Source organism: Neomonachus schauinslandi, chromosome 6 (assembly GCF_002201575.2).
Source record: "Neomonachus schauinslandi chromosome 6, ASM220157v2, whole genome shotgun sequence".
Lineage (NCBI taxonomy): Eukaryota > Metazoa > Chordata > Mammalia > Carnivora > Phocidae > Neomonachus > Neomonachus schauinslandi.
This window is the reverse complement of record NC_058408.1, coordinates 97,551,457-97,567,500: the sequence shown is the minus strand read 5'-3', so window position 1 is coordinate 97,567,500 and position 16,044 is coordinate 97,551,457. Positions and strand designations below refer to the sequence as shown.

The 16,044-nt window shown below is 36.6% G+C and overlaps 1 protein-coding gene across 1 annotated transcript in view; it reads left to right on the top strand.

Moving 5' to 3' along the window:
- The window catches only part of SLC25A16 (solute carrier family 25 member 16), a 50,489-nt gene extending 36,447 nt beyond the window's left edge, over nucleotides 1-14,042 (top strand). Inside the window, exons 5-9 of the mRNA XM_021699652.2 lie at nucleotides 1,703-1,824; nucleotides 2,120-2,186; nucleotides 7,398-7,560; nucleotides 11,467-11,535; nucleotides 12,104-14,042. Coding sequence (XP_021555327.1) covers nucleotides 1,703-1,824; nucleotides 2,120-2,186; nucleotides 7,398-7,560; nucleotides 11,467-11,535; nucleotides 12,104-12,260 — 578 coding nt within the window. The 3' untranslated portion in view covers nucleotides 12,261-14,042. The remainder of the gene's footprint in view (nucleotides 1-1,702; nucleotides 1,825-2,119; nucleotides 2,187-7,397; nucleotides 7,561-11,466; nucleotides 11,536-12,103) is intronic.
- The last annotated feature ends 2,002 nt before the right edge of the window (nucleotides 14,043-16,044 follow it).

Below are 16,044 nucleotides of genomic sequence, written 5' to 3'. Positions count from 1 at the left end.
CCAAAACAAAAACCAGAGTCAACCATAGAGAACAGGGGCTCCTGGGTGGCTCAGATAGTTGGGCATCTGCCTTCGGCTCAGATCATGATCCCAGGGTCCTAGGATCAAGCCCTGTGTCAGGTTCCCTGCTTGGCGGGAAGCCTGCTTCTCCCTCTCCCTCTCCCACTCTCCCTGCTTGTGTTCCCTCTCTTGCTGTGTCTCTCTCTGTCAAATAAATAAAATCTTAAAAACAAACAAACAAAAAACTATAGGGAACAAATAGATGGTTTCCAGAGGGGAGGTGGATGGGGGGATGGGTGAACTAGGTAAAGGGGATTAGGAGTACACATAATCTTGATGAGCACTGAGTAATGTATAGAATTGTTGAAACTATATTATACACCTGAAACTAACCTATATGTTAACTATACTGAAAAATTTTAAAAAGGTAATATTTATTTTAAAAATAGATGATTTAAGGGACACCTGGGTGGCTCAGTTGGTTAAGCGTCTGCCTTTGGCTCAGGTCATGATCCCAGGGTCCTGGGATCGGGTCCCGCGTCGGGCTCCCTGCTCTGCGGGGAGCCTGCCTCTCCCTCTGCCTCTGCCTCTCTCTCTCTCTGTCTCTCATGAATAAATAAATAAAATCTTTTTAAAAAAATAGATGATTTAATTAAAATAGCTCAGCTGGATAGTTCATGCAATTTGAAAATTATATATTGATGAAAATCTAGAACTTAATACTAAATTTGCTTATCAGATTTTTATTCCTAAAACAAATTTTTCTATGACTATGAGCATTTATATTTTTATTATGTTTCATCAACAACAAATTTACCAAAGTACTAAAAAGAAAATAATGATCATGCTTTGAAGTTTTAAAAAAAAATGCCTTTATTTTATTTTTATAAGAGTTCCAAGGGGCGGGGGCGCCTGGGTGGCTCAGTTGGTTAAGCGACTGCCTTCGGCTCAGGTCATGATCCTGGAGTCCCGGGATCGAGTCCCACGTCGGGCTCCCTGCTCAGCAGGGAGTCTGCCTCTCTCTCTGACCCTCCCCCGTCTCATGCTCTCTATCTCATTCTCTCTCTCAAATAAATAAAATCTTAAAAAAAAAAAAAAAAATTCCAAGGGGCGCCTGGGTGGCTCGGTTGGTTAAGCATCTGCCTTCGGCTGAGATCATGATCCCAGGGTCCTGGGATTGAGCCCTGCGTCAGGCTCCCTGCTCATCGGGAAGCCTGCTTCTCCGTTTCCCTTTCCACTGCTCATGTGTACACTCTCACTCTCTCTGTCAAATAAATAAATAAAATCTTAAAAAAAAAAAAATTCCTTTGGTAAGTAAAGCATCTCTTCATTTTAGGATCAGAGATAGTAAATAAAAAGTCAAATATCTTGCCTAGTGCTAGAAGATAGTTTTTTCTTTCTGGTATCCTACCTGGGAATAGACAAGAAATAGAATTAAAAAAAATACTCATGATCCACCTATACTGTACTATTTTCCTGTTAATAATATAACTTCACAGTGGGAAGAATTTGAAAAGATTTTACAAAGTGACCCTTTGCTTACAAGGTTGTTTTTCAGCTGATGATATTATGATATAATTCTCAGTAAACTATCATTTTTTATTGCATTGTGTTTTCAACATCGCTGTAATTTGAGAACACTACTAATGATAGGAAGATACATATATATGATTTTACATTTAAGTTTCTACTTTTTTTTCAGGTATGACAGCAGTTATCTGTACTTACCCTCTTGACATGGTGAGAGTACGCCTAGCATTCCAGGTGAAAGGGGAACACACTTATACAGGAATTATTCATGCATTCAAAACAATTTATGCAAAGGTATTTCACATTTACTTTTCTCACCTATATTGTGCCCCCCCCTTTTTTTATGTAAGCTCTGTGGCTCAACATGGGGCTTGAACTCTTGACCCCAAGATCAAGAGTCACAAGTTCTACTGATATTTTGAATGTTATTTAAACTCTTTTATGGTTGATATTAATAATAATTATGACACATCTATGTTTAAGGGTGGGTTCCAAAATAATTTTTTCATTGGAATGTAGGTTTTGTTTTTCTGATGTTTTCATACTAAGCACAATATAATCTCACTTCTAATTTTTCTTCATTCAAAAGGAAGGTGGTTTCCTTGGATTTTACAGAGGCCTGATGCCCACTATATTAGGAATGGCTCCATATGCAGGTATTTTCAAATTTGGCAGAATCTTGATCTTTTATTCTTTTCTAAGAATGATTTTTAAATTTTAGCATTTTGTACTCAAGCCCCTATTCCATTTAGATTTATTTTTTTCTTCCTTAAGGATAACCATTTGATCCAGGACCATTTATTAAATAGCCCCTCCTTTCCCCAGTGATCTGCAGTGGTGCTTCTAAAAAAATAATAGAGTGCAGTTTTCTGAGTCTTTATATTTGGTAGGACAAGTCCATTTACCTTATGCTTTTTGCTTTTTTTTTTTAAGGAATATAAGAACTATAGATATTCTGCTATTCCATGCACATTTTAGAATCAGTTTTTGATATTGCACAAAAACCCTTGTTGGGATGTTGAATGTCTTGGACATTTTTGTTAGATATATTTATAGATACCATATAAGCTGTGTTGTGTCTTTTAGAAAATTACATTTCAGTTTATTGTTTGACTTAATTTTATATGATCTTATAGCTAGCCATTATCCTACTTATTGATATTATAGCCAGCCACCATGTTACTTGTAGATGCTTTGGGGTTTCTGTGTGGGCAATTCATATCCTGTACAAATAATATCATTTTTAAAATTTCCATTCTAGTCCTTATTTCCTTATTTATTTATGTTTATCTTAGTTTACTGTAATAGCTAAGGACCTACAATGCAGCAGTGGATAGAAGTGATGATACTGGGCATTTTGGCTCCTTAATGATTTTAAAGGGACTATTGTAATACTTCTTCACTTAGCATAATGTTGATGTATGGCGTTAAGGAAGTTTTGGTAAGAATTTTTATGTGAATTGATGTTGACTTTTATCAGACATCCTTTCCTGCATTTACAGAGGTGATCATAAGTTTTCTCCGTTAATCTGTTAATATGATGAATGACATTAATAGATGTTCTAAGATCAACCCAAATTAGTTATGACATCATGACCTTTTTATATCCCGTTGAATTAAGTTTGCTAATTGTTTTTAGAAGTTTTACATCTGTATTTCTAAATGAGATTAGCTTGTAATTTTCTTTTCTTATAATATCCTTGTGTGGTTTGGGTATCAAGGTTATATAGGTCTTATAAATGAGTTGAAGAGTATTTCCTCATTTTCCATCTTCAGGAATAATCTCTATAAAATAATTAGAATTATCCGTTTCTTGAAAGTTTTCATTGTGGATGATTTTTAAATCCTGGTTTAATTTCTTAAATGGTTGTAGGAACATTCAGGTTTTCTATCTTTTGTGAACCATTTTTGGTAATTCATACCTTTCTTTTCCATTTTAAACTTGACCCTTTTGTATTAGTTTTCTTTTTTTTTGGCAAAAGAATTCCCTTATTTCTTCATATTTTTTTAATCTGTTCTATTGTCATGCCCCTTTTTTTCATTTTTATTTGTTTAATCAGTTATTAGATTTTTCAAAGAATCAGTTTTGGCTTTTATTTTCTTCTCTAGTCTACCTTTATTTTCCATTTCATTGATTCTTGTTCATTTCTTAATTATCTCCTTCTTCCTTAGGTTTATTCTTCAGTTGGATGCTTACCTCATTCATTTTCAACCTTTGGGTTTTTTTTCCCCTAATGTAGGCTTCCCCCCCCCCAAATCCTGCTTCAGCTGCATCCCATGAGTTTATTATTTTATTGTTTTTGCTTAAAATGTGGAAAATTTCAAACATATTCAAAAGTAGGCAATAGTGTAATGAGCCACCATGCACCTAGCACCTACCTTCAACAACGATCAACTTACTACCAGTCTTGTTTCATCTGTGCCCCTAAATATTCCCTCCACTCTCATCCCAAATTGTTTTAAAGCAAATCCACTTTATTTCATCCACAGTATTTCAGTATTCAGCTCCTCTCTATGCTTTTTTTTTAAAGCATAACCATATACCATCATGAACTTTAAAAAAATTCTTTTTTTTTTTTTTTTTTAAGATTTTATTTATTTACGACAGAGAGAGACACAGCGAGAGAGGGAACATAAGCAGGGGGAGAGGGAGAGGGAGAAGCAGGCTTCCCGCTGAGCAGGGAGCCCGATGCGGGGCTCGATCCCAGGACTCTGGGATCATGACCTGAGCTGAAGGCAGACGCTTAACGACTGAGCCACCCAGGCGCCCAAATTCTTTTTTTTTTTTAATTTTGTTTATTCATTTGAGAGAGAGAGACAGAGAGAGACAGAAAGAGCACAAGTAGGGTGAGAGGCAGAGGGAGAGGGAGAAGCAGACTCCCCGCTGCTGGGAGCCAGACATGGTGCTCTATCCCAGGACCTGGAGATCATGACCCGAGCCAAAGGCAGACGCTTAGCCACCCAGGTGCCCCTAAAAAAGAATTCTTTTTTTTTTAAAGATTTTATTTATTTATTTGACAGAGAGAGAGTGAGAGCAGGAACACAAGCAGGGGGAGTGGGAGAGGGAGAAGCAGGCCTCCTGCCGAGCAGGGAGCCCGATGTGGGACTCGATCCCAGGACCCCGGGATCATGACCTGAGCCGAAGGCAGACGCTCAACGACTGAGCCACCCAGGCGCCCCAAGAATTCTTAATATTATCTAGTATATTATGGTTCAAATCCCTGCCCCCTCCCCTTAACTCATAATTAGTTTTTGGACAGATCCAAGTTAATATTTGCCTGGTATATCTTTTTTCATCCTTTTATTTTCTACTTTTTCATGTCTTTATGTTTTAGGTATTTCTTTTGCAATCATTATATAACTGGATATTTTTAAAAATCTGGTCTGTAAAATCCTTAATTGCCAATTAGCCCACCTAATAGTTGTGATTATTGATAACATTTGTACTTGTTTCTATACTTTGCTATTTGATTTATACCTGTGGCTTTTCTTTTTATGTTTTCAAAAATTTCTTTCTTGTTCACTGATTTTTCTGAACCTTACCCACTATTTTATAAATGTATAAATTTATTTGCCTCCTTCTATGGTTGATGTTCTTTAATTATGAGCCCATTACTTGATCTTAATCTCCGAGTTTCAGACCCAGTGATACCATCTTCTGCAAACCCAGTGGCAAGATCCATCTCAATAGCTTTCTGCTATTGGCTTCATTGTATTGAGTCACTTCACCTCTCTCATGGGCCCACAATTCCCCAGTGGGCTCCAGCTTATATTTTTGGAAGGCTGTGGTGCTGGGGTTTTTGGAGACCTTCTCACCCTTTTTGCAAGTCCAATAACAATGACAAAGTCATTCAGAATACCTAGATTGTGGGCGCCTGGATGGCTCAGTCGTTAAGTATCTGCCTTCGGCTCAAGTCATGATCCCAGGGTCCTGGGATCGAGCCCCGCATCGGGCTCCCTGCTCTGCAGGAAGCCTGCTTCTCCCTCTCCCACTCCCCCTGCTTGTGTTCTCTCTCTCACTGTGTCTCTCTCTGTCAAATAAATAAATAAAATCTTAAAAAAAAAAAAAGAATACCTAGATTGCTGTGTTGGAAGCAGAACTTTAAAATTTTTTGCTCTATTTTCTTCTTTAAATTTTTTGTTTTTAAAATATATTTTAACCTAATTATAGTGTATATATAATTTTGTTTCTTCATTTTCCCCCATTTCCCAAACATTTTTCATATATTTGAATACTCTTCACAAATGTCCTTATTAGTTGCATCATATTTCACTGAATACTATTCCACATCATTTATATATTTCTAATTTTTTCAACTTATATTTAACTTGCTATGAATTTCCTCATTGTGAGCTTTTTCAGATGTTAGATTAAGTCTTTAAAATAGATTTCCCAAATATAAAAGTATATGAATATTCTAAAATTGTATACCATCAATTCAAAATACTATAATAAGAATTCTGTATAAAGAATAAATGCAGGGACGCCTGGGTGGCTCAGTCAGTTAAGTGTCTGCCTTTGGCTCAGGTCGTGATCCCAGGGTCCTGGGATTGAGTCCCGCATCAGGCTCCTTGCACAGCAGGGAGCCTGCTTCTCCCTCTGTCTCCTGCTCCCCCTGTTTGTGCGCTCTCTCTCTCTCTGACAAATAAATAAATAAATCTTTAAAAAAAAATGAATAGGGGCGCCTGGGTGGCTCAGTCGTTAAGCGTCTGCCTTCGGCTCAAGTCATGATCCCAGGGTCCTGGGATTGAGCCCTGCATCGGGCCCCTGCTCCGCGGAAAGCCTGCTTCTCCCTCTCCCATTCCCCCTGCTTGCGTTCCCTTTCTTGCTGTGTCTCTCTCTGTCAAATAAATAAATAAAATCTTTAAAAAAAAAATGAATAAATGCATATATTGAGGTATTCTCCTAGACTGAATTTTTGTTAGTGCTCATTTCTTGTTAAGCATCATGTATATTTTAAATATTTTTTAAAATTTAGTAGATATCAAGTTATCTTTTTTTTTTTTTAAAGACTTCATTTATTTATTTTGACAGAGAGAGACACAGCGAGAGAGGGAACACAAGCAGGGGGAGTGGGAGAGGGAGAAGCAGGCTCGCCGCTGAGCAGGGAGCCCGATGCGGGGCTCGATCCCAGGACCCTGGGACCGTGACCCGAGCCAAAGGCAGATGCCCAACAACTGAGCCACCCAGGCGCCCCAGATATCAAGTTATCTTGAGTAATGTTTAGTTGATAGGATTGCTTGAATTCTATTTTTTATTTTGTTAATGTGAGACTTTAATGGGTCAATTATAAAATCATGTAAATGTTCAGCAAGCACCAAGTGCATGTTATTGATAATATTTATTAGATTTCACGTGTCTTGTGATCCAATATGAACATTTCTCTCATGGTCACAACTCTTCCTTGAAGACAAAATTAGACACTGAGTTAAAATAACAATTCTTTGTCACTCCTAAAGTTTTTGCTTTTATCTTACCACTGTCATTGTTATTGTGAATATCAGTTGTCATATTTACTTGTAATTATTAATCATGAATTTAAGTTTTACTCATGTGAAACCTTAGAAAACTACTTAATTCTATTAATATATAAGGTGGCATTTATACTCAACTACTGCCTTTATTCAGTAAACTGAAGTATAAGTGTATGAAAACCACAGCTATAATTTTTATAGATGGTTATTTTGTCATCTTTAGGTTATTTATAAACATTAATTAAACCTTTTTCTTATAGAATAAGCCAAACATCAGAAATCAGGAAATGTATCGTTTGTTCCTTGAGTTAATTGTTTATTATGAAGAATGGTGTCTTTTCATGGTTAATGTAATGTTAAGCATAGTGGTGAATCTGTATTTTGTATTTCAGGTGTTTCGTTTTTTACCTTTGGTACCTTAAAGAGTGTTGGGCTTTCCCATGCTCCTACCCTTCTTGGCAGACCTTCATCAGACAACCCTAATGTCTTAGTTCTGAAAACCCACATAAACTTACTTTGTGGTGGTGTTGCTGGAGCAATAGCACAGACAATATCGTAAGTTTCTTCATTAACTTAATTCAATCAAATTGCAGTTTCTCAATCTTGATTTTCAGCATTAATCATTTTAGTTTTTCTAATAGATTATTAAAACACAAGATACCTTGCAAAATATAAGCAGTAATTGAATACATTTTTCCAGATGTAGCACTTTAAGCATTTTATAAATAATTAGGTGCCAAATTGACCAAATTAGTTTGAACCCATCCAAATTCCTGTGGATTCATTTAAAAGAAAGAAAGATGGGTGCTTGGCTGGCTCAGTCCGTATAGCATGCGACTCTTGATCTCAGAGTTGTAAGTTCAAGACCCACATTATCTCTAAGTAATAGAGATTACTTAAAATCTTTAGGGGCGCCTGGGTGGCTCAGTCGTTAAGTGTCTGCCTTCAGCTCAGGTCATGATCCCAGGGTCCTGGGATCGAGCCCCGCATCGGGCTCCCTGCTCGGCGGGAAGCCTGCTTCTCCCTCTCCCACTCCCCCTGCTTGTGCTCTCTCTCTCGCTGTGTCTCTCTCTGTCAAATAAATAAATAAAATCTTTAAAAAATAAAAAAATTAAAAAAAATAAAATAAAATCTTTAAAAAAATTTTTTTAAATGAAAGAATGAAAAAAAGACAGCAAGCTAGAAAGAATTACTGTGTATGGTCTTTACCCTGGGCACCTGGGTGGCTCAGTCAGTTAAGTGTCTGCCTTCGGCTCAGGTCATGATCCCAGGGTCTTGGGATTGAGCCCCGCATCGGGCTCCCTGCTCATCGGGGAGCCTGCTTCTCCCTCTCCCTCTGCCTGCTGCTCTGCCTTCTTGTGCCTTCTCTCTCTCGATCAAATAAATAAATAAAATCTTAAAAAAAAAAGGAAATGTTTAAAAAAAAATATGGGGCGCCTGGGTGGCTCAGTCGTTGGGTGTCTGCCTTTGGCTCAGGTCATGATCCCCAGGTCCTGGGATCGAGCCCCACGTCGCGCTCCCTGCTCAACAGGAGGCCTGCTTCTCCCTCTCCCACTCCCCCTGCTTGTATCCCCTCTCTCGCTGTGTCTCTCTCTGTCAAATAAATAGATAAAATCTTAAAAAAAAAAAAAAAAAGTATGGTGTTCACCCATATTTTCTCATGAATTTGCCTTTATGAGTTTCTGAAATTTGAACCATTTGTGTGTGTTTGTGTGTGTATAAGGAGGCACTTCTCTTGCACTAAATCTTGAAGGCCACCTTTGTGCCAGACAGTGTACTAGGCTTTGGGACATTTGCTGAAGGAAAAACAAAGTTATTGCCTCAAAAAGCCTATATTCTTATTAAGACAGTAGCAATACAATGGAATTATATATTAATAGAAGTTGTAGTGGGAATATAGATAAAGGTATTACTATATTGTAATTGGAAAGGTGATTTCCAAGAATTCCCCAGCCCAAGAGAGATTGAGTAGATGAAATCAAAAGAGGCTGGAACACTAAGAAGCAGGAACTTCTCAGGAAGAAGAAGAAAAGCTTTCTGTGACTGAGGAGTATCCTGAAAAACAGGAAGTAGTAGTGTCACAAAGACAAAAAAGTATCCCATGGAAAAGAAAAGTCAAAGTAAGATAAGTACCGAAACATAAAGTGTTCATTGGATTTTACAATTAAGAGTCACTTTTGCGGGCGCCTGGGTGGCTCAGATGGTTGAGCGTCTGCCTTCGTCTCAGGTCATAGTCCCAGGGTCCTGGGATCGAGTCCCACATCGGGCTCCCTGCTCCTTGGGAGCCTGCTTCTCCCTCTGCTTCTCTCTCTCTCTCTCTGTCTCTCATGAATAAATGAATAAAATCTTAAAAAAAAAAAAAAGTCACTTTTGCGAAAGCAGGTGTGTGTGGAAGCAGATCATAGGAGGTTGAAGGTTAAAAAGAAAAGGTGTATGGTTTACTTTTGGAAACCTGACTCTGGAACCTTGCTCATTTGCAGAAACATGATCACCCTGTAGCTACCTGGTTCTCTTCTTGCTTTTACTGCCTTTTTTCTTTACTACTCACTTCCAATTTAGATCCTTAAAATCTTTCCCACTTCTTTTTTTAAACTGTATTCTACACCTATAGACTCTTACCAAATCCAAAGGCTCCCTCTCAGTTCTTTTGCTTCCTTCCAATTGTCCTAGTTCTGGGTTTTTGTAACAGTACCCTCTCTTGGCAGTCAACCTTTCTGGCCTTCCCTTTTCAGGTGTTTTGCTGATTCATATCCTCCTCTTCCTACCTATTCATGCTGATTTGTTAAAGGCCCAGCCTGACCTTAGTCCTCTGCTCTTCCCATAAATATCTAGGATAGCTCATCTATCTTTATGGTTTCAATGGTCACTTCTGCACAGATAACAAATTCTATTTAAATCTTCATTGCTGACTCTCCATTACTTCTCTAGCAAGTTCTTGGATGTTTCTACTTGGACTTCTGCCATCAGTGCAAACTCCATAGTTCAGATACTACTTTCTTGTCTTCCTCTTGGTGACAATCCTCAGCTCCTAGCTTTCCTATTTGTTACTGATAACCATTAATCTTCTAGCCCTGGTAATACCTCAGAATCAATTTTCATATTGTACATTTCCAAGTATCACTCGGTCTTACCATGTTTCACTATAGAACACTGCCTAGCGTGCTTTTTCTTTCTTACTATTATTTCCCTTGTTCTACTCCTTGTACCTGGTCTTCTTACGTTCTCTCCTTTCTACTAACCAATTCCTTGTACTCACATACATCTTTTCCTGCTTGGAAACCAAATCCTTCAGGTTGAGGTTTTTGTCCCTTAATTCTCATAAAGTTTCTTCCTCTTACCACGCTCCTTAAAAAATAATTCCTGGAGATGCTATTGAAATGCATATGGAGCTTCAGTGATTGGTTAATGTTATTTCTTAAGCTGTTCGGTTTAAAAAACATGGTTTCTTTTCAATTATAACATTTCATTGCAAATATAAACATATATAAAAGTATATCATTATTTTTGTCATATATCATTTAGGTATATATTATGTACCATGGAGATCTTTGAATAAGAAAGTAGAAAGCAGCTTGTCACACTGGAGAATGTCTCTAAGATTCAATTTATTAATGTTGGGATAATAGTACCTACTTCATGCAGTTGTGAAGATGGAGTGCGATAGTTTATGTAAATTGTTTAGCATAAGACCTAATACAAGTAGTCAATATTAGCAAAATAAAAGTACTTTAAAAAAATCACCTGGGGTCCCACTCCTAAAAGAGATTACTTTTGTATATTTCATTTTAGGTAATTTTTTTTACATAGAATTTTCTCTGTCTTCTAAATGCAATATGTATATTGTTGGTTTATGCCCTTAAAGAAAAATTTTTGTTAGTCTACTGTATACAGGGGGACTTACTGAATACTCTTAGAGTAGTGGTTCTCAACTGGGGGTGATTTTGCCTCCAGTGGACATTTATTTAATGACAATTTTGATTGTCACAGCTGAGGGTATGCTACTGGCATGTAGTGGGTAGAGGCCAGGGATGCACTTAAAAAACATCCCACAGTGCACAGGATAGACCCCCACAACTAAGAATTACCCCCACAACTAAGAATGTTAATAGTGCCAAAGTTGACAAACCCTGTCTTAGGTTCCAATAATGAAAAATACCCAGTTTGAATCTTCAGAAAGTGGCATTTAATTTGGTCTTGCGGAATGAATAGAACTCTATATTGTAATGATGAGAGAGAAGAATTATCTAACCCAATGGAACCACATAAGCAAAAGCAAGACCTTTGTATTGCTATTTAATTTATTCATGTGCTTATATAGTGACTCCCAGATTCGACAAAACAATAAAGGTATAGGAACACATTCTTTTCTAAGGAAATAATATATAGGGCTTTGTATTAAATAATTGTTGCGTAGAACACTAAAAATCATTTTTAAGTCCTTCTGCCTTTTTCTTCTTTTAGCTACCCATTTGATGTAACTCGTCGGCGAATGCAGTTAGGAACTGTTCTCCCAGAATATGAAAAGTGCCTGTAAGTTCTCTATTTGTCATTGTTCATTTTCTTTAGGAAATGTAATGTTTAAATTAAGTAGGGAGATAGGACTGCGGTCTTACCCGTAGTCCAGGTATTATTATGAGATAGTGTTGCTAGTAAATGTTACAGGCATAGTCCAAACAAAATAGATTGTACTAATGAACCTGGCAATTAGGTGCATAATGCTTGTACTTGTTTGGAGTGAATTGCTGCTTTATTGTGAATTTTCAGCTTGTTTTTACACTTGCCTTCCAAAAGCTATTCAAGATGGCATTTTGGCTTCTTTTAAAAATGCTATTATGGTGGCGCCTGGGTGGTTCAGTGGGTCAAGCATCTGACTTCACTCAGGTCATGATCTCTGGGTTCTGGGATTGAGCCCTGTGTCCATCTGGGCATCGTGCTCAGTGGGGAGTCTGCTTGTCCCTCTGACCCTCCCCCTACTTGTACTATGTCTCTCTGTCTCAAATAAATAAATAAAATCTTTAAAAAAATTCTGTTATGGATCCTGAAATTGTCTCTTCTTGAGTGGGTATAACAGTGCCATCGTTTAACTGTTGTCTTTCAGTACCATGTGGGAGACTATGAAGTATGTCTATGGACAGCACGGAATTAGAAGAGGATTGTATCGTGGTTTATCTCTTAATTACATTCGCTGTGTTCCCTCTCAAGCAGTGGCTTTTACAACATACGAACTTATGAAGCAGTTTTTTCACCTCAACTAAAGAAAATCATGATTTCTTTTGCTTAATAATATCTCAGAGGGAGAAATAAAATGTTACTTTAATTTTGGGAGGAACATTACTTGAAGGGGATATTTGCCTTGTCACAGGAACCGCTGGTTTTTTAGTACTTGATTTTTTTTTTATTCATCACAAATCAAAAGTGCTTACTTGTGCTTTTTGATGCCAAAAGTTATACCTTAGAACATTGAAAAAAATTCCTAAGCTGATGCTGGCTAATCAGTTAGGTTATTTGAAACTGTTTTAAAGTGTTATTTGGAAGTAGAACTAGCTTAAAATGGGATTCAGGAGGTTGCCATTAGCTTTATCATGCTTTAATTCCAAGCTTTAATTATAATCATGATTTTCAAAGACTCTAACATTGGTTATAGGCTTGGTTATATTGCAGCAGAATGATGAAAACTGAATTTTTAAGTTATATAAAACATAGCTTGGGGGGGGTGCACCTGGCTAGCCCACCCAGAAGAGCATGCTCTTAATCTTGGGGTCATAAGTTCAAGCCCCACTTTGGATATAGACATTACTAAAAATTAAAAAAAAAACTTAAAAACATGTAGGTTAGGTGCCAGCATTGAAGATTATTCTTATTATCTCTTCTCATAATTCTGCTCCACTGCATAAAAGGACTGACACTTTTTCTTTTTGTTTTTAAATAAAATAAATGTTGTATTTAAAAATTAGCCTTGTAGAAACTCAACAATAAATGAAGAATTTTCAGGTATTGCTCATATGTTATTACTAGGTACTAGGTACTATCACTGACTTAAATTTGTTTTTAAAAGTCAATGTATTTCCCAAAGGCAGTAATAATAAATACTGAATATCTTTGCTCTCAAAACAGTTAGCCTTATAGATTTGTTTTTGTTAGGTGATTTGGTATACACTAGAAAATTTATTTAAGTGGACTGTGAAATATCCATTAATATAGATGTGAATGTCAAAGAATGTTTTGAAGGTATTTTGTCATGATACATCAACTAGTTCTTCCATGTAAAATAATTTTAGTGCAATATAACCTTTAGAAACGTAAGACACGATTTAATTGCTATTCTTTATATTAAAATGGTTTAAAATATAAGAAGTCCATTTATTGTGTTTAGAATACTTTTTATCTTTTATTGTAAGCATGACAGAAATGGGAAGGGAACAATTATAGTTCTGTCCTCAGAAATAGTGATTTGTAGAATTGATGTGATTCTTCTTGATCAATGCAAACTATTTTAATTGTTCTAACTTTATAATTTTTTTTATTGAGGTAAAATTGACATATAACAATATATTAGTTTCAGGTGCACAATGTAATGATTCAATATTTGTATTTACTGCAAAATAATCACCATAATAAGTCTAGTTACCATCTAATTGATGTATTAGAAAACTAAGCTGAAGGTGTTATTTCTGCTTCAATTTTAATTTTGTTTGCATAAAAGATTTTTTGTTATACCTTGGTAAAAATTAGATGAACTGGTTTCATTTTCAAAGTCTTTATTTTAAAATAAATATGTATCTTTGTATGATTTGTAAGTGTACCCACAGGTAGAAATACATGTGTTCTTAAAACTATTTTGTATATCTTCATTTCTGGGCTACCTTGTAGCTAAATATTGTTATCAAATCTCAAGATAATTTAAATGTATGAAATAAGTATCTCAGTTATGTTATCAATAAAAGAGGACTGCGAATATTTTTTTAAATAAAAATTTGCATTCTTTGTCTGTTATAGAATACATAGGATATTAAAAATAAATTTTATTCATATTTTGGCCATTATTTCTCTTTTTTAACTATTTACATTATTAAAAAATATTCACATTATTGAAGCACAAATGCTAAACATAAGTAGTCAGAACAGAAGAATATTTAAAATAATAACTATATTTATATCTGATTTATTTCAGAATAATGACCCAAAGTGTATCTTGCCAGGTTATCTTCCACTGAAGATTGATTATTTCTGTTTTGATTTCCATTGTTAGTCTTCCTGCCTTTTGTGGGAATAGCCCTTTGATCTATAGAATGGGACGGTGATCTGGTCCAGCGATTGATAAGTGAGGTACCACTCCTAGCTCTCAAGGGTATGGAGTTAGAAAAGTTAACGGGTCGGGCGCCTGGGTGGCTCAGTTGGTTGAGCGACTGCCTTCGGCTCAGGTCATGATCCTGGAGTCCTGGGATCGAGTCCCGCATCGGGCTCCCTGCTCAGCAGGGAGTCCGCTTCTCCCTCTGACCCTCCCCCCTCTCATGTGCTCTCTCTCTCTCCTCTCATCCTCTCTCTCAAATAAATAAATAAAATCTTTAAAAAAAAAAAAAAGAAAAGAAAAGTTAACGGGTATATATAATTACATCTTACCCTATTCCTCCTCTGGGTATTCAACATCCATTTATTCAGCACCCATTGTGTGTCAGGCATTATATCAGCATTATGGAGAGCTTACCTTGGGAGGTCTGTTAGCTGTACTTTCAGTCTGATATGGATGTCCTACAGCATCTAACTTCAGGTATTTCTCTAATAGAGTATGTACTACACTTTATGGCAACTGCCTGTTTACCTATGTGCCCCCAAGTTGGTTCTCTCAAGGACAGAGCTATGCCTTCATCCCCTATAAGGAGCACGGTGTGGCACCATAATAGGTGCTCAGGGATGTTTACTGAAGAAGGATGGCTCAGTCCCTGTTTTTGGAGACTTTATGTTCAGTAGGGAGAAATAAGGCACAAACAGTCCATGGGAAGAGCAATTTGAAAAGAAATTCATTCGGCTTGTTTCATAGAAATGTCTTGTTGCTAATTTGAGCCAAGGTGAATGGCAAATAATAAAGCCTGTATTATATGAGTAATGCATTGCCTTGAGGACTTGGGCCAATGATAGCTGACACACTTGAGTAACAACTGCACACTTTACACAATTCCTCACATCCATTCTTTGAATAACAGACACTGTGTTAGGCTCTAGAAATCAATGACAAAAAGTCATGTGTATTTCCTGAGGACTTACTATATTCCATGGTTTGTTTTATGCACTTTTGATGCCTTAACTGTATCTCTACAACAATTATAAGATAGCTACTATTTAATACCCCTTTTTTACAGGTAGAAAAATGGAGGTTCAGGCAGATCAAATAACTTGCCCAAATTCACACAATAAGTGGTGGATCTAGAATTCAAATTCAGCCAGTCTGAATCTACAGCCTAACTCGCCATGATGCTGTACTTCAACACAGTAGTATCCTATTCAGATGAAATGCTAACATCAAATAAATTTGGACATGTCAATAAACATAAACTAATCAAAAATGATAATTTACAGAAAGTGCTTATTAAGTAAGTAAATAGATCACATGATATGGAATAATTGTGGGATGTAGGGATCAGAGAGCTACTTTAGAATAGTCAGGGAAAAGTTTCTTTGATATTCTATACTTTAAACTGACACATGAAGGATAAAAAGGAAATAGCCATGCAAAGTTGTAGGGGAAGAATGGCCCAGGTGAAGAGAATAGTCTCAGGAAAAAGCTTGGCTTGCCGTAGGAATTGTCAAAAGTCCACTGCAAGTGAAATATTGTGAGTGAGGTAGTAGCAACAAATGGGGTGGGAGAAGTAGACAAAAGGCAAGGTCATGGAGGGCTCTACAGGATATTGTAATACTTTTGTCTTTTATCCTAAATGCAATGGAAATGCTTGAAGGTTTTCAGCAGGGGAATAAAATTGTCTGATTATGTTTTTACAAAATTTGCTCTACTTTGTCAACAAAGCTTGCAGTTAAAACAGAAAT